The sequence below is a fragment of the Phalangium opilio genome, unplaced genomic scaffold (assembly GCF_054372755.1).
Source record: "Phalangium opilio isolate 3A_F unplaced genomic scaffold, DU_Popi_V2 ptg000032l_1, whole genome shotgun sequence".
NCBI classification, from domain to species: Eukaryota; Metazoa; Arthropoda; class Arachnida; order Opiliones; family Phalangiidae; genus Phalangium; species Phalangium opilio.
In genome coordinates this window covers 3,239,548-3,256,930 of record NW_028324159.1, presented here as the reverse complement: position 1 = coordinate 3,256,930, position 17,383 = coordinate 3,239,548, and the positions used below count along the sequence as shown (strand labels likewise).

The 17,383-nt window shown below is 36.2% G+C and overlaps 2 protein-coding genes and 1 long non-coding RNA gene across 3 annotated transcripts; all 3 read right to left on the bottom strand.

Annotated features, from left to right (window-relative positions):
* Window positions 1-2,447: 2,447 nt before the first annotated feature.
* Window positions 2,448-4,151, bottom strand: LOC149685306 (uncharacterized). The gene is made up of 4 exons (XR_016383993.1): window positions 3,910-4,151; window positions 3,700-3,859; window positions 3,628-3,639; window positions 2,448-2,753 (listed from the first exon to the last, which is right to left on the bottom strand). It is a non-coding gene; the product is annotated as an uncharacterized LOC149685306 (long non-coding RNA).
* A 140-nt stretch (window positions 4,152-4,291) lies between these two features.
* Window positions 4,292-6,428, bottom strand: LOC149685305 (uncharacterized). The gene is made up of 10 exons (XM_089871120.1): window positions 6,394-6,428; window positions 6,150-6,294; window positions 6,005-6,061; window positions 5,867-5,908; window positions 5,707-5,760; window positions 5,556-5,597; window positions 5,311-5,346; window positions 5,121-5,216; window positions 5,025-5,060; window positions 4,292-4,960 (listed from the first exon to the last, which is right to left on the bottom strand). Exons 4-10 carry the CDS (start codon window positions 5,892-5,894, stop codon window positions 4,860-4,862), a joined length of 393 nt encoding a protein of 130 aa, XP_089727246.1. The 5' UTR covers window positions 5,895-5,908; window positions 6,005-6,061; window positions 6,150-6,294; window positions 6,394-6,428; the 3' UTR covers window positions 4,292-4,859.
* Window positions 6,429-6,640: 212 nt separating this feature from the next.
* Window positions 6,641-8,530, bottom strand: LOC149685304 (uncharacterized). The gene is made up of 6 exons (XM_089871119.1): window positions 8,263-8,530; window positions 7,912-8,170; window positions 7,716-7,840; window positions 7,465-7,650; window positions 6,910-7,109; window positions 6,641-6,775 (listed from the first exon to the last, which is right to left on the bottom strand). The coding sequence occupies exons 2-5, from the start codon at window positions 8,001-8,003 to the stop codon at window positions 6,985-6,987; spliced, it is 528 nt and encodes a 175-aa protein (XP_089727245.1). The 5' UTR covers window positions 8,004-8,170; window positions 8,263-8,530; the 3' UTR covers window positions 6,641-6,775; window positions 6,910-6,984.
* Window positions 8,531-17,383: the final 8,853 nt, after the last annotated feature.

Below are 17,383 nucleotides of genomic sequence, written 5' to 3'. Positions count from 1 at the left end.
TTATGTTCTTAGAGATATGGACCAAAACGAAAAAGTTACTCAAAGGTAGGCCCATAATTAGAATAATTATAATTACTATTTTAAATATAAAAACGTTCTAGTCACAAGAATGGCGGAAAAACTGGATTTGTGAATGATCAACAAGGCCAAATCACTAGCGAGCCTTTTCTAACTGATGTTGATAAAACTGTTGATAAAACAGTGGAAAATGAAAGGGCTGCCATGGATGGGACACTAAATGGCGACATCAATGAGAGGTATAGAAATATGTTTTTTCTTTAAGTTAAAACTGGAGTTCCTTAGAAAATATATAATCTAGAAAAGAAACATGTCTGTAATTTGCCTGAGAAATTGAAAACTTTGCACAGCATTAATTAGTAATTGACACTTCAGAAAATTAATCGGAAATAAGGTCATGAATAAGCTACGTGGTTTTTACATCGCAAAAAAACGTAGATTTCTGATAGTTCATGAGATTGATTGCTTGATGAAGTAAATAAAAATAATTTGATCTCAGTTGATGTTTAAGGATAAATAATAATGAAACGAAATTTATATTAATGTAAAGTAGATCGCCCTATTAAAGAAAATTTAAGTTACAAACCGAATAAAAGAAAGTAAAGTAAATTAAATTAGGGCGGGATTAAATAAAAGTTTACGGGAAAGAAAGTTAAGAAAAATGCCTTATGTTTTGGGTATTTAATTGGTTTTATTACCTACTGTTAATTTTGATGCTGATTGAATCTAATTTGATAATTCTATAGTGAAACCAATGGCATAGAAGTTCCTTGTCACAGTGATGAAGTTTTACCAGAGGCGTCAGATGATGAAAATAATGAGTACGTTCATATAGCAAAGCATGATGAAACTTAAACAACGGATTATGAGCATCTTTGTCATAATTTTTATTACTTTAGAGAAATCTGTCTTACAAAAAATGACATTCCTGATGTTACAAAGGAGTTATCATCCTTTTTGAGCTCAGGTATTTTAGTTTTCCTCGTTGCTTTTATTATTGGAGACTAATTAGGGTAATTACTATTTTTATCCTTACTCAGCCACAATTTCAAATATACAGTTTCTAGAAAATCTTTTGAATTTGATGAAAAAAGCAGCGTCAAATTGCCAAACAAAAGAGGTACTATAAAGTATCAGAACTATTTGTCGCGTATGTATTATTTCAAGCATAGTCTAGGAGAACTATAACATTTTTGGAAAATTTAGGATTCATCAACCGATAAAATGGATATGGCAAGTGGATTCAAAAAAGTATGTTTAAAAATACCTATAATTTGGTATAAAAGTATTTGACGAACACGATATTTTGTAAGGTTGAGTTGCTCACAGGTAGTGGTGTAATGATACCAGAAGATCAACTTCTCATGATAAAAATGATGTCGGCTAAAGATCCCAAAACATTTGTCAGAAAAATCCTAGAAGTGCTATATCCCTTTCCTAAACTGGCTCAATACTCTGCATTAGGCCAAAGAAGTACCAAAGGATTGCCAAAAAATGTTTACAATGCCATTAAAAGTAAGTATGCTTATTAAACTAAAAGTTTGCTAACATATTATTCTAAATTTTCTTAATACTGACTGTAGTTTTTGTATCTGACTACACTCAAATGGCGATTGATGAATCAATATTCATAAGAACCATAAACAACAAGTGCAACCGAGCAAAAAAATCTCTTGCAGAATTAAATACTAAAAACAATGAATAATTAAATTTCTTTTTTATGGAATGTTTTCTTAAAAATTGTTTGAATAAAACAACAAATTTGAATTGGCATTTTTATATCAATTTTAGGCGTGTATACTAGAAATAATGTCAAGGTGGTGTCAGATTAGTTTAGTAAAGGGAGCCTCTTGATGGTATCAAATTAGTCTATTAAAGGGAGTCTCATGATAGTAACAAATTAGTCTAATAAAGGGAGTCTCATGATAGTAACAAATTAGTCTAATAAAGGGAGTCTCATGATAGTAACAAATTAGTCTAATAAAGGGAGTTTCATGACGGTATCAAATTAGTTTACTAAAGGGAGTCTCATGACGGTATCGAATTAGTTTACTTAAGGGAGTTTCAAGATGGTATCATATTACTTTACTAAAGGGAGTCTCATGACGGTAACAAAGTAGGGGACTAGAGGGAGGTTCATTGCAGAATGAAAGTAGGGTACTAGAGGGAGACTTAGACAAAAATCAAGAAAGTGATTGTTATGAGTCTCAAATTAGTTTTATAAAACTATTCTATTATTAGTCTCATATAAATACAAATATATATCCTTTATTTGAGTCTTGGATTAGGAATGTCTTCAAGCGTATTTAAGTCTCGTTTTTGGACTGTGGGAGTTTACAGTTTACTTCGTATGATACTAAAAAGAGTCTTGAAAATTCTTCCTAAATTTTGGTTAGGGACAGCTCCTCTTATTCATTTGTGCCAAAACTTTTAATGTCTACTTACCAATCCATCGAACTCTAGTCCTAGAAAATCACAAATGGCCGAGGACCAAACCAAGTTCCCTTCTTTCGAACTTAATTTCGTGTACGTTGTAAAAATAACGCCTTCTTTAGCATCTTGCAATTTGAAAGACTTTAAATTGAAAATATCAATGTTCCTCCCATTCAGGATATTCATTTCTCTTCTGAATTCGAGTTCAAAAGCCGATGATGTAGTTATAACTAAATGCAGCTTTCTACCGCATGCAAAGTTTTCTAAAATTGTGGCGCATATTGCTCGAGTTTTACCCATACCTTTGGAATATAAATTTAGATTACAACATACAACGGTAAAAAACATATAAGAATGCTGTTATAATCGGACTTCTACGGAGAGAGGGCCATACAAATAACACTTTAAAGCTAGGTTCTCACTTGACCGAAAATACGACGGAAACCCGGCGTAACTTGAGTCGACCGAAAACTTTAACGCCGAGCACGACGGAATTGCCGTTCCGCCGGTTTCGGTCGGACTTAAAACGTGTTCTATTTTTTCGGTCGTTCCCGGCGTAAATCGTGTATGTCAGCCAATGAAAATGTGCGTTGTAGTGACGTCACTATCATATGTCCCGGGAAATTTCAACATATTGCGCAATACGCGGATGGTGGATATTTCATTCACCAAATTTTCTTGGTATCCTTGATGTTGCCGCTTCTTAAATATATCCTTTACCGAAAACCGCCAAGTGGCACTCTCTCGATATAATTTGTACACAAAGTACACTAAATTTATGTGATTATAAATACATAACGTATTTATAATTTCATTCGAGAACTCGGCATCACTGAGGTCTTCCATTTTGTTTGTTTACCTTTTAAACTACTTCAGTATAGAGCCCTCTATGTTTAGATCTCTCGAACGATCGATAATGGTCACGTGACATAATAAAGGTTCCGCTTCGTTTAACTTACGCTACAAGTGAGAACGCTCTACCGCTGACGGCCAGCGTAAAGTAAAATTTCCAAACCGCTGGCGGTTCCTTTCCGTCGAGTTTTTCGGTCAAGTGAGAACCTAGCTTAATGAAATTGGAAATGGTAAAGCGATTTACCAATTACAAAATTGCACTACATTTTGGAATATTTCGTAACATGGAGCCAATTTTGAGAAACAATTTTCAAAAATACTCACCAGTCCCGTCTCCTAAATGTATTTATTATTATTAATACCTTACTTTCCAACTGGAAAAAACTCTGAAAATACCTAGTAAAATCCAGCGATTGCAAATAACGTACAACGCTTCCAGTTGAAAGTTGACAATGCCGGGATGACTTTATTTCGTAGGTTGGCTGTCCTTTAGATATTGCGCCAAACAATGCCCCTTCACAAACAGCAGAGGGATGTGAGATAGCAGATGTCTCCGCTATAAAACAAAATCAATTAATATGAAATTAGTCTTAATAAAAAAATAACCTATTGATGGGACGAAGTTTTCATACACATCGCCTCTTGAAAGATAGTCCTGAGACATATCCATTTTAACTAGTTAAATAAAAAGAAATAACAAATTTGATTCTCATAAAACGTTATTACGACAAGACACCTTCTATTGGCCTGAACGTCATATATTAACTTAAGTAGAATTATTAGTTTATAAAACGTTTTAGTTCGATAACACTGATCGAACTGTTATAGTGGAAGGCAAGTTGGTGTTAATGTAAAGACTATTAAAACGTTTCCGATTATTTTACAGGGATGTGCGTTAAAATAGAGAGCACATTCTCGCACTCAACGAAAATACATACGTCGTATTTCTTAAAAAAACAGTCACGTGGAAATCAAATTATCACCAATTTGTCAAGAAGGTGAGTATTACCATAAATATATTTCTCAACATTTAATACGGGAGCAGACTAAAAACGAAGAGCACTTGACAATTCTAGGATTTTTAAAATAAAAAATCTACTCTTTTTTCAATTCTCGAGATTCCAGAGTTCCGTCAATCGCAAAGCCTTGGTTTTCTTTAAATATTTAGCTCTAGACCCAATGGACTAGGATGAGCGAGCAACGGTACTTTTAAACTCGAAACGCAAGTTATTTTACAATTAGAAAAGCATTAAATTCCGTGGAGATAGACCATAAGAGCACGATATAATATAATACAAAAAATAACACTGATACTAGGTTTAACGAACAAAGAAGCGTGTTGGACAGCAAGAACGACTGACCAGCGATGTTTTAGCAACTTCTGAATACAACGAGTTTTTATATTCTGAATTTGTTGCAAAATCAAATTGGATTTAACGGGCTAAATCCCAAAAGTGAATTAGAAATTGTCGCGGAGTGACAAACATGGAAGAAAAAATCAGGTCTGATATTTTTAGATTTTGAAAAAATATTGATATATCTTTACATTTTTACAACTATTTAAGTTTTGATAATGTGTCAAAGAGTTGTTTTTTATTTTTTTTTTTAACTTTTTTGGCGGGCGATGGCTCATCAAAGGTTTCGTTCAATAGTTCACCTTAACAAATATTTTCTCAGTTACATAAAATAACGAATCAGTTGCATTAAATTAGGAAACTTACTTGTCTCACAAGGATGAGGGTTTTCGGTGGAGAATCCTAAAAAAAATATTTAAATGTACGCTGTCATATTTTATCAAATTGTGATAAAGCACTCACCAATTACTTGATTCATCGCAACCGTTAAAATGTTGCTACTAGTTCCCACAACATTATCGTCGAGATCTGCTACAAAAGCAGTTTCGTTTGACGTTTCTAGTTAATAGTATAAATATTTTCTATTATATATTGCCATTAAAATCCATTAGAAGAAAGAGTTGAGATTAATGTTAAAATCAGGCACACTTACGGTTATTTACTGGTCCGAGATTTATATCAATAAAGTCTGTAATAAACAAAGTTGCGATATCAGTTTTCAGAAAGTTATTTTTCTCTGACATTTTCAAATTTCGTTGCTTCATAAAACTTTGGAAACGAATTCAAAATTATCGAAAAAACACATATTATAACCCCTTCATGGATAAACAAACCGTGCTACTTTAAAAAAAGTCGGCCCTTAATTTTTCCCCCATTACAAATAAAATTTATACTAACCATCATTGATATTCAGATTTTGGTCTTGAGCAGGAATTATTTCTAAAGTAAATTTTATATAAAATGAAACAAACTTTGATAATGAAGTTTTTGCGTTTAATAAGACCCTTCCAAACGGGTCAATAAGTGCTAATTTAGCATTTGAACTTACCATTTGCGATGTTTTCTAAATTCTCTGCGCTTGTATTTTCCATTTCGGAATTTGCTAAGGAATACATATTATTTAGTAAAACAGAAAGGTGTTGAAATTTGAAAACATCAAAACTATCGAAAAAATGGGTCAAGAGACGCTTATTTATATTTATACTTACAATCCTCGCTATTTTCAAAACTGTCCATAGGACCTTATTCATCTGTATATTGTAAATATAATGAAAATATATACAAATAACATTTAAGTACGCCCAAGGAAATGGGTCAAGAAATGATAAATTTAACTTTGTACTTACCATCCGCGGGCTTTTTGGACATTTGAACATTTTCTGGAATTTCTCCATTTGAATTTTCTGGCAATAAATTGAAAAATTAACGAAAAAGAACGATATAGTTGAAATCGTGTTACCATTAATTATCTAAATTCACCATTGTACTCACTATCCGTTAAATATTTCAAATTGCCATCATTATTTGAAAATGTTGCTTTTGAACTTTCTGTAGAAAAATTTCGAAACAGAACGATATAGTCACATCCAATTGAAAAATACTATAAATTTTATGGTTTTAATATAATCTTCCGTATCTAATTAGATTTAAAAAGGGGACACTAATATTTACATTTTACCTTTAAATTATACTCTAAATATAGAGTAAAGAAATGCAAAAAAGTCTGCGTACTTACCACCCAACTCCTTATTTTCAACCGCTAAACCTACTGGGAAATTTAAAGCAAAATGAATTAAGATTTGCAAACTGAAATACAATATGTCATAAAGATTACCTCTTTGGCTCATTTGCATCAGAGATTTTATAGCATCTTCGTAGGTGGCGACTTTCAATTCTTGTTGTAGACTATCTAAAAATGGTAGGACGTCGCACAACTGGTCAAGTTTTTCAGAAAAATGTTGAGGAATTTTTTTCCTTAATTTTTTGGCTGCGTTTTCATTATCAGTTTTTATCTTAATCTTTTTCTTGAGATCTTTCATTGAATTTTTGGTTTTTAAAATTTCCTCTTCCGTGATCTCTAAATCGTTTTTTAGAGAGTCTCGTTGCAAACGGAGTTTCTAGATACAAAAAAAATAATCAATTTCGTAATCAATTTCGGGATTCAATTATAATTAAATAAATCAAATTAGTAAGAATATTTTAGAATCATTTAAATGGACTAGATTTGAAATAAAATTTAGAAAAGAATTACATAAAATGACCGCCCATTATGTCACTCAAACTGCAACTTTCAACATCATCTTCACATGCATTAAATTACATATCTTTAATTTTTTTCTTTTAATGCCAACTGTTCCTCCAATGAGGAAAGAGCCTCCGCTACGACATTTTCTGTCAAAGTACTACACGTTTGAGGGGCTGGTAAAACCTCTTCCTCCGCGTCTGTGTCTCCTAAGGTGGAACAAAAATACAAAAACTAAAGTTTAAGAAGTTTGGAAATATAAATAAACCTCTCTATGTCATTTTCAAAATATGAAAGTAACTCTATATTTCTATAAGCTTACAATTATAAATAATATATTACTTAAGTGTTATTACTAATTCCATTGAGAAATTCATTGCTCAGTAAACAACACCCTCTAGTTACACTAACATATTCTTCATAATAAAAATAAGTTATTTAAAGGAAATCCTAAAGGTATCATGCAGATAAAAATGCAAGCTTTGCCGTTATGACCCACAACCGTGGCTTCTATCATACAGCACAGAAATATTTGGAAATATAATAATATAATAAGAAAGTTACCAGCAACAGAGAATCTTGGGTCTAAGTTGCTCTCATCTCCAGCGTGCACAAAAAAACTCAAAAGGTCTGACGGGAGGCAGAGGTTGTTTTTCCAAATTGGATAATCGTTTCTTATTGAGTCGTACGCTTCGATTATCTCATTCCTGAAAGCGCTCTTTGTATTTGAATTACGCCCATTCTTTGTGTCTGTTTTACGAAGAAATAAAATTAACCAAACCTAATATAAAAATAATATTCCATATTACACGTACACACTAGCTTGACAATGAACGACGTTATCATATCAGCGAGGGGACTCGGTTCTTTTTTGTCTATTCTTCTTCCCATAAATCGCGCGAAACTTTTAGCACTTCGATTGATGGCCGTGCTATTGTTGCTGTTTATAAAATTTAACCAAAGTCAAAAATTTAATAAATAACAAATCTATTAATAAAAATTTATAATTACTTTGCGTCTGGAAAAACTCTGTATATTACACGATACCACGTTTTTTTTAGCTCATTGCTTGAGCACATTTTGTCAACTTCATGGGAAGCCATGAAGAACCTGTTTACGTCATGGGCGGAAACATTTCCGCAGTGATGTTAAATTTGCGTGATTAAATCATGAAAGTCGTATTTTTTGGATTTTGGAACATTTTTATCTGCACATTGCAGTTCCAATAACTTATTTCTGACGTAGTCAAAGGTCAGATATCTCGATTGAGCTAATAAAATAAAATAAAATGGCAATAGCGTGATAAAATTCTAAAAAAATATTAGCAACAGAGATAAAATTAGAATAAAAAATATATATTACCCATTCTTGAGAACAGTTGTTCTTTGCTCCAAAGTTGAATGACTAATAAACTACAAAACTATAAATCCTATAAATAAAGAATGGTTTGCGTAACTTACGCTTAAGTCAATCAAAACCAACAACAAGCAAGCACAGAAGCCAGACTTAACCAAGTTACGCGTAACTTACGCTCAAGTGAAACACTAACACCAACAAGCATGCATGAAGGCGATACTAAACCAAGTTACGCGAAACTTAAACTCAAGTCAAACACTACCCTCAACAAGCAAGCACAGAAGCCAGACTTACCCAAGTTACGCGTAACTTAAGCTCAAGTTAAACGCAACCACCAACAAGAATGCATGAAGGCGATACTAAACCAAGTTTCGCGAAAATTAAACTCAAGTCAAACACTACCCTCAACAAGCAAGCACAGAAGCCAGACTTACCCAAGTTACGCGTAACTTAAGCTCAAGTTAAACGCAACCACCAACAAGAATGCATGAAGGCGATACTAAACCAAGTTTCGCGAAAATTAAACTCAAGTCAAACACTACCCTCAACAAGCAAGCACAGAAGCCAGACTTAACCAAGTTACGCGTAACTTACGCTTAAGTCAAACAATAGAACCAACAAGCAAGCGAGAAAGCGATCTAAGCGTACCTAAGACTGCCATAAAGTCAAGGGGCTTCAAAAAAGAAAAATTAGATCACTTACTTTGGGCTTTAATTCTTCTTAATTAAAAACACCGCATCTATTTCCACTTAATTCTATTAACTATTGGGTACGTTCAGTAACGCTCTTTGATGACAGCGCTTACTAAGCGATGTCAGATTTTCGCTACTGAACGCTTTTTCGCGTTTCCGGTTTTGACGTCATGGTGCTCAGCGCTTACCCATCGAAAAAACCATCTAATCGATATGGTTTTTTGATGGCGTGACGTAGCGCTTGACTGTTGAACACTTGACAGACGAAAAGTTGGCGCGGGATTTAAAAATTAAATTCCAATAATGCTATTCCTACTGTAGTTTTATTAGTTATCTTTACAAAACTACTTCTACCGTTCAAATGGACATAATTTTCTTAAACAATTTCATTATTTGCAAGCTCGTTAATAATTTAAAAGAGCCATTTGCGCTTCGTAACGTTTAGAGGGCCAGTACGACGTTTCCCCAACTCCATTTTCTAAAGCAGCGCTAACTTCAAAATGTCACTTTTCCGTTCAACAGCCTTTTACGTCACCAAGACGTCTCAAGCCCATCAACCACACATCAAGAAAACAGCGATTGTCTTGAGATTTTCGTACCCATTGTATCGTTACCGAAACGTCATCTGCTACCAGGAAACGGGTATTTAACATGGGTGAAGCGCACTCGATCACGCACAGATGGATTCAAACCGATATAGTAATATACATTGCTTTCTTGTCAATGGTCAGGGACCATTTTATTTATTCCACGAAAGGTCGTTGGCCAAATGTCCAGTATAAAAATGATGGAGTGCGTGAGGAGTCCAAGAGAGACGAATATAAGACAAAAAAATTTAAATTTAAAAACGTAGCACTGAAAGATGCATCCGCGCAATCGAGGGGGCTATGGATAAAAATGGCCAAGAGCATCTTTCGTTTATAGAGTTAAGGTGCACACCTATTTGTGACCGGCGGCCGTATTCTGCAGAAAAGTTAAGCTCCTCCTTCTGCCCTTGGCTCTCTGATTGGACCGTCAACCATTGCCCTTGGCCTTTTAATTGGCTACGTCTACCGATGACGTTCCTTGCCTTGGCTCAGTGATTGGTGCAAATTCCGCGCAGACTCAGATGTAAACTATCAAATTATACACCAAATTCAAAATGTTTTTTCATAAACTGACAAATGAGTTACCGGTTAAACACCGGTTTTAATGGTTGCTTCGGTAACATTCTGTGCTGAACGCTGTCAGCCTCTCACAGCAGACGACAGTTACCATTCCTTTGATCACTGCTTTGATTAAAGTTAAGTAAAAAGTAGCGAGTGTAATTTATTAAGTATTGAACTAATTTCTTTAATTGTTACAGGTTTAAACTAATTTCTTTAAATGTTACAGGTTTAAACTAATTTCTTTAATTGTTACAGGTTTAAACTAATTTCTTTAATTTTTACAGTTTTCAACTAACCGCTTTAATTTTTACAGTTTTCAACTAACCGCTTTAATTTTTACAGGATTCAACTAATCTCCTAGAAGTGATAAACTCCCACGGGAAAACTGAGATTGGCTCTCGGGTAAAAGAAAAATGTTCCCTGGTTAGGTTAGGGATCATATTATTTTGAAGGTAAACTTGGACCTCGCATTTTGATCGTAGTCGTTAATTGTTAGGAGGTCGGTAATAGATATCGACTTCATTTCCTCCCGGCATAGCCGTTGCTCTCTTACACACTTCTCTACGCCATCCCAATCGAAAAGGCTCTATATAGGCATCGGGTAAGGTAGCCCTGTTTAATCTTGGGGTCCTCATCGACTCCGATAATGTGGCCGATGAACTTTCGGACTCACGCAGCGATTGGGAATGCGACTGAGAAATCTGTTCAGGTGTCAAAATCTCTTCCGAGAAGCCAGAAGAAGGTGATTGGGGTAGCTCTGGTTCCACGACTGAGTGTGCAGAAGTTTGCTCTGGCGTCAGAATCTCTTCCGTAAAACTAGAAGTTGATTTGGGTAGCTCAGTTGCCACGACTGATTTTTCATGATCAGACGGGGAAGCCTCCCCTGCCGCAGAAGGCGGACTGTCACTAGAGGGATGAGTGAGCTGGAAGGCTCGCATATCGTGACTGGTACGGAGTAGGAGAGGAGGGTCTTCAAATAGGGCCATGCCCGGTTCACTGTCAGAGTCAGTTGGGTGATGAGAATCTTCTGGTAGTGCAGGAGGGATCTGTTGATCTAAGTCCTGATCGTCCTGAGGAGGCGACGTTAAAGTAGAAGAGGATGATGATGAGGAAGTCTCCGTTGGTTGGGGTGCATGACCATCGTCCGTAGGAGAGCTTGGCTCAGGATCATCGGCGACTTCTGACTGTGAAGCGGATGCATCGTCGAAGACAGCCACTTTTGTCCAGTAGAGTTTTAAATGTTCAAGGTTAACTTTCCCTACATTCTTTCCTGAGATATCGTTCTCCAACTCATAGACAACGAGGGAATGTTTAGCAACTATTTTGAAGGGACCTACCCATTTAGGACTGAGTTTTCTCATAATTTGGCCTGTCGTACTTGACAAAGGATGGGTTTCCATCCATACTAAAGTTCCTACTTCAAATTCAAGAAGGTCATGGCGGAGGTCATGGTATTTCTTTTGATGAGCTTTAGCTAGTTTAGATAATTCGTTACTGAATTCTATTTGTTCCCTAAGAACTTGTAAAGCTTTTGTACGACCAGGGTCATCAGGGTCCTGAATGGGTTCTTCAATTGCTAAATCCCAAGGGAGACGTGGCTCCCGCCCTAAATTTAAAAAGAAAGGGGATCTGCCCGTAGTTTCGTGGGGTGCAGAATTGATAGCAAATTGAAGAAGGTCTAGGGTTTCATCCCATCTTTCGTGGTGATTCCCTACATAAAATGATATAAGTTCGCCTATTACACGATTAACTCGTTCGGTGGGATTTCCCTTAGGTGTGTTGGGGGTAGTAAACATGGGGTTTATTCTTAAAGATCAACAAGTTTGCAGCCAAAGTTTTGAAGTAAATTGTACCCCTCTATCACTAAGAATAGCTTTAGGAGCTCCCCACCTGGTAATAATAGACTTAAAGGCTTGAACACAAGTTTTAGCAGTAATAGTCTTCAGTGGAATCATTTCCACGAACTTTGTCATATAATCGACAAAGACTATTAAATACTTGTAATGATGTCTACTTTGAGGGAAAGGTCCCATTATGTCGACACTAATTTGGTTCCAAGGACTTGTCAATTCGGAGGGTTGCATTAGCCCTGGCTTCTTTCTATTCCTAGCCTTTAACTGTTGGCATAATGTACTACCTCTAACGTAATCCTGAACATCTCTTACTATAGCGGGCCACCAATATCTATAAATTACTTTGCTCAGGGTTTTATCCTTGCCCCTATGAGCAGATAAAGGGTGATCATGAAATAATCGCATGGCTTCTAACCTTAACCGAGGAGGTAAATATATTTTCTCAGGTTGATTTCTATAAGGTCTTCTATAAAGAAGATTATTTTTCAGTTCAAACAATTTATGCCTAACTGGGTCTGGTTCTTGTAAGGACTTTAGTATAGGGGAAGCAAAAGGGTCTTCCCTTTGGGATTTTCTTACATCTTCCAATGTAAACACTGAGTATAACGATCTAGGACCTGGGGGACGTATTTGACCTTCAACAGTGTCGCAAGAGGAGGTTGAGGAACTATCATCGGTAGAATTTGAACTTGTATTACTACTAGTTGGATCCTGTAGACTAGTAGATGAGGAAAGGGAAGAGCTAAAATTAATGCTTAAGACGTTTATCGGGGCTCTCGATAACGCGTCAGCTACCACATTCTCTACTCCTTTCTTGTGTTTAATGTTAAAGTCAAACGTTTGAAGATACATGGCCCATTTAACTAGGCGATAATTTGGTTCCCTAATATTGAACAGCCATTGCAAAGCTTGATGGTCAGTGAAAACTGTGAACTTACGACCTTCTAAAAAGGGTCTAAATTTTTTAACTGCCCAACAAATAGCTAAACATTCTTTCTCGCTAGTGGAGTATATAGTTTCGGCATCTTTAAGTCCAGTACTAGCATATGCTATAGGGACTTCTGTATCATCCTGAATTTTGGGATAGAAGGGCACCTAACCCTGCGTCACTAGCATCTGTAGTTAGAATGCAAGGGGGATCCCTTCTAAAGGAAACCAAAGGCGGCGCCTTGCATATTTCTTCCTTTATTTTATCGAATGGCATCTGCTGTTCAGTACCCCAATTAAATTTCTGACCTTTTTCTTTGGGAGCTACTATTTGAGAATAGTGATTAATAAACCGGTTATGTCAACCTGCCATCCCTAAAAATCTTTGGACTTCCTTAATATTTTTAGGTGGAGTGAATTTCTGAATGGCTTCTTTTTTTGAAGGATCAATATGCACTCCTTTTTCATTAACTATGTGACCGAAAATAACTGCTTCTTTTTGAGCAAACCGACATTTCCTTAACTGTAGGGTGAGACCCGCTTCCTTTAATCTATTTAGGACGTATTCCAAACACGTTAAGTGCTGATCCTAATCCTCACTAAGAGAGATCAAATCGTCTAAATAGTCAATTAACTGAAAATAATCGGCTTCTCTAAAAATCTCGTCGATTAAACGTTGGAAAGAGCTAGGGGCGTTACAAAGCCCAAAATGGAGTACATTAAACTCGTACTTTCTCATGTGAGTCACGAAAGCAGTTTTTTCTCTACTCTTAGGGTGCATTTGCACTTGCCAATACCCTGATTTAAGGTCATGTGTTGTTATAAATTTCGGTCTTCCAACCCTAGCTAACATGTCCTCTATATTAGGCAAAGGATAAGGGTCCTTAATGGTAAGACTATTTAGTTTTTTGTAATCAATACAAAACCTATAGAGTTTACCCGGTTTGTTTGATCAACTAAAACTACGGGCGAAGCCCAAGGAGATACAGAGGGTCTAATGATGCCGTCATCCAACATTTCCCTAACATGTTGTTCTATTATTTTCTTTTTCTGATCATTGACACGATAAGGCTGAGATTTTATGGGCGCACTATTACCCGTATGAATCTCATGGAAGACTAGTCCTGTTCTTCCTACTTTATCCGAAAATAACTCAGGAAATTTCAATAAAAGGGATTCTAATTGATGACGTTGTACATCAGAGATAGGGGCTGCGGAAACTGCGTCCCTAATACTATTCACAATCTCCTTATCTATAGGATCCTTTTCAGATGGAATTGAAAAAGGGGATCTTTAAGTTACCCGCTAAACATTGAGATGATTTAAAATGTAACCCTATTTTCTTCAAGGAAATCTTGACCCAATATAAAGTCACTATTGAGGGAAGGAACTATGTAGAATTTAAATTTAAATAGTTTCTCACTTTCGTTTGACTTAAGAGTAAACTCTAGTTCTTGAGAACCTTTTGTAAAAGTATATCGGCCATCGCCGCAAACTACACAATCTAATTGCTCATCTTCAGGTAATTCTGAAGAGTTTCTAAATTTACAAATCTTTTGTCAGTTTTAGAGGCATCAGCCCCACTATCTAACTTAGCGTGAACTGATGCGTGATCAAAGGTAACGGGAATGGTGACCCTTTTATAAACTGAACCTTTCCTGACGGATTCAATCTTCAGGAGGAAAGCGACACGCTTCTTGGTAGGGGTATTTATTGGGCACCGGGAGAGGGACCACGAGGGATCTCTCCCGCTTTGGCTTCCCCCGACTTGCTAACCTTTTATTCTTGACAGTCGGGTGCAAGATGACCAGGTTTCTGACAATTGAAACACGTGATAGTACGTGTAGATGGGTAGGACAAGGCCAATTGACGACGAGGAGATTTTGATCTCTGATTATTATATCTTGTATAGGATCTTTGACCTCTATAGGAGTTGTTAGCCTTAGCTTTGGCTCTAGAGTCTAAAGGTTGTAAGGGATATTCCCATTTAGGATGTGAAGGAGAAGTAGGAGGATTAGAAGGGCTTTGACACTGCCCAGGGGAACAATGACTATGTTCGGAGCCCCAGTTTGCTGGGCAAAGGGACTCAGCCTTAGGTTTAGGGGGAGATTTCCTCTTTTCCCGTTTCTCGGCATTCCTTTTCCTTACTTGGATATCTTTTTCAATAGTCCTACAGGAATTCCTTAATTGTTCCATGGTAGTGAATTGCAAAAAGAGGAGAGGAGTTCTTAGTTCATCCTTTAAATTACAAGTAAGGAATGTTGGATCATTAGACCCTCTGTATCTCCTTGGGCTTCGCCCGTAGTTTTAGTTGATCAAACAAACCGGGTAAACTCTATAGGTTTTGTATTGATTACAGAAAACTAAATAGTCTTACCATTAAGGACCCTTATCCTTTGCCTAATATAGAGGACATGTTAGCTAGGGTTGGAAGACCGAAATTTATAACAACACATGACCTTAAATCAGGGTATTGGCAAGTGCAAATGCACCCTAAGAGTAGAAAAAAAACTGCTTTCGTGACTCACATGAGAAAGTACGAGTTTAATGTACTCCATTTTGGGCTTTGTAACGCCCCTAGCTCTTTCCAACGTTTAATCGACGAGATTTTTAGAGACGCCGATTATTTTCAGTTAATTGACTATTTAGACGATTTGATCTCTCTTAGTGAGGATTAGGATCAGCACTTAACGTGTTTGGAATACGTCCTAAATAGATTAAAGGAAGCGGGTCTCACCCTACAGTTAAGGAAATGTCGGTTTGCTCAAAAAGAAGCAGTTATTTTCGGTCACATAGTTAATGAAAAAGGAGTGCATATTGATCCTTCAAAAAAAGAAGCCATTCAGAAATTCACTCCACCTAAAAATATTAAAGGGATAGAATCAAGGATTTCCGACTAGTACAAGATGAGGGCAGTTTTAGGTTAAAAAATGTGCCTAAAATTATGTGTGCCAAAAAAAAAATCGAATTAAACCGTTTAAAATTAAGAAAAGTACGTTAGATATTTTGAAATTCAAACTAGCCGCGAATACCACCCAACTTGTTTTGTTACCCTAGTGACGTTGCTAACGTCCACTGATTCATTGGTTGTTTGGAAATAGGAGTATATAGGTAGCTCTAGATCACTGTATAGTAGCTTTTCTCCTTCACTGGGGAAGCGGCGCATATTCGAGAAGACATTTGTAAACATAATTCTGATTTATCATGTTTATTATCCTTTGTTTCCTTAACTCTTGGTTACGTTGTAGAGTTGGGATGATAGAGATTTGTCAAAATAGTTACGGGTAATGGCCAAAACACCTCATTTTTGCGCTATTTTGGCAAAGGCTTAGCTTCCATGAAAAATACTAATTTGCCGAAAATGCAAAATGCACAATAGTATGAAAACTACTTTTAGGTGTAAATCTACTATATTTCCGTGTGAGAGGAGGCTAGCGGGGTAATGTAGGTGGTTCGCTCGTGTTTTTGCCGAACGACTGTAGAGGGAGCAGTGATGGGAGCGGCGCCGAAAACTAATTCTTTTAAACATTAATTAAAAATAGTTAAGTTATTAAAACTATCAATATATATATATTTTTGAAAACGTAATTTTAGGTTCTATCTGATTTAAAAAAATGAAAGCTTTTCGTTTGTAGTCAAAAGATTGATTCTATCCCTTTAAGGAAGTCCAAAGATTTTTAGGGATGGCAGGTTGACATAACCGGTTTATTAATCACTATTCTCAAATAGTAGCTCCCAAAGAAAAAGGTCAGAAATTTAATTGGGGTACTGAACAGCAGATGCCATTCGATAAAATAAAGGAAGAAATATGCAAGGCGCCGCCTTTGGTTTCCTTTAGAAGGGATCCCCCTTGCATTCTAACTACAGATGCTAGTGACGCAGGGTTAGGTGCCCTTCTATCCCAAAATTCAGGATGATACAGAAGTCCCTATAGCATATGCTAGTACTGGACTTAAAGATGCCGAAACTATATACTCCACTAGCGAGAAAGAATGTTTAGCTATTTGTTGGGCAGTTAAAAAATTTAGACCCTTTTTAGAAGGTCGTAAGTTCACAGTTTTCACTGACCATCAAGCTTTGCAATGGCTGTTCAATATTAGGGAACCAAATTATCGCCTAGTTAAATGGGCCATGTATCTTCAAACGTTTGACTTTAACATTAAACACAAGAAAGGAGTAGAGAATGTGGTAGCTGACGCGTTATCGAGAGCCCCGATAAACGTCTTAAGCATTAATTTTAGCTCTTCCCTTTCCTCATCTACTAGTCTACAGGATCCAACTAGTAGTAATACAAGTTCAAATTCTACCGATGATAGTTCCTCAACCTCCTCTTGCGACACTGTTGAAGGTCAAATACGTCCCCCAGGTCCTAGATCGTTATACTCAGTGTTTACATTGGAAGATGTAAGAAAATCCCAAAGGGAAGACCCTTTTGCTTCCCCTATACTAAAGTCCTTACAAGAACCAGACCCAGTTAGGCATAAATTGTTTGAACTGAAAAATAATC

Excerpts from the sequence above, each read along its gene's own strand:
- LOC149685304 (XM_089871119.1), bottom strand. The coding sequence starts at position 8,003 with ATGGCTTCCCATGAAGTTGACAAAATGTGCTCAAGCAATGAGCTAAAA. Across the intron at positions 7,651-7,715 it reads GTTCATTGTCAAGCTAGTGT|ACACAAAGAATGGGCGTAAT; the intron begins GTACGTGTAATA and ends TTCGTAAAACAG. Across the intron at positions 7,110-7,464 it reads CCCAAGATTCTCTGTTGCTG|GAGACACAGACGCGGAGGAA; the intron begins GTAACTTTCTTA and ends GTTCCACCTTAG.
- LOC149685305 (XM_089871120.1), bottom strand. The coding sequence starts at position 5,894 with ATGGACAGTTTTGAAAATAGCGAGGATT. Across the intron at positions 5,598-5,706 it reads TTTAGAAAACATCGCAAATG|AAATAATTCCTGCTCAAGAC; the intron begins GTAAGTTCAAAT and ends AATTTACTTTAG. Across the intron at positions 5,217-5,310 it reads TCTCGGACCAGTAAATAACC|AAACGTCAAACGAAACTGCT; the intron begins GTAAGTGTGCCT and ends ACTATTAACTAG.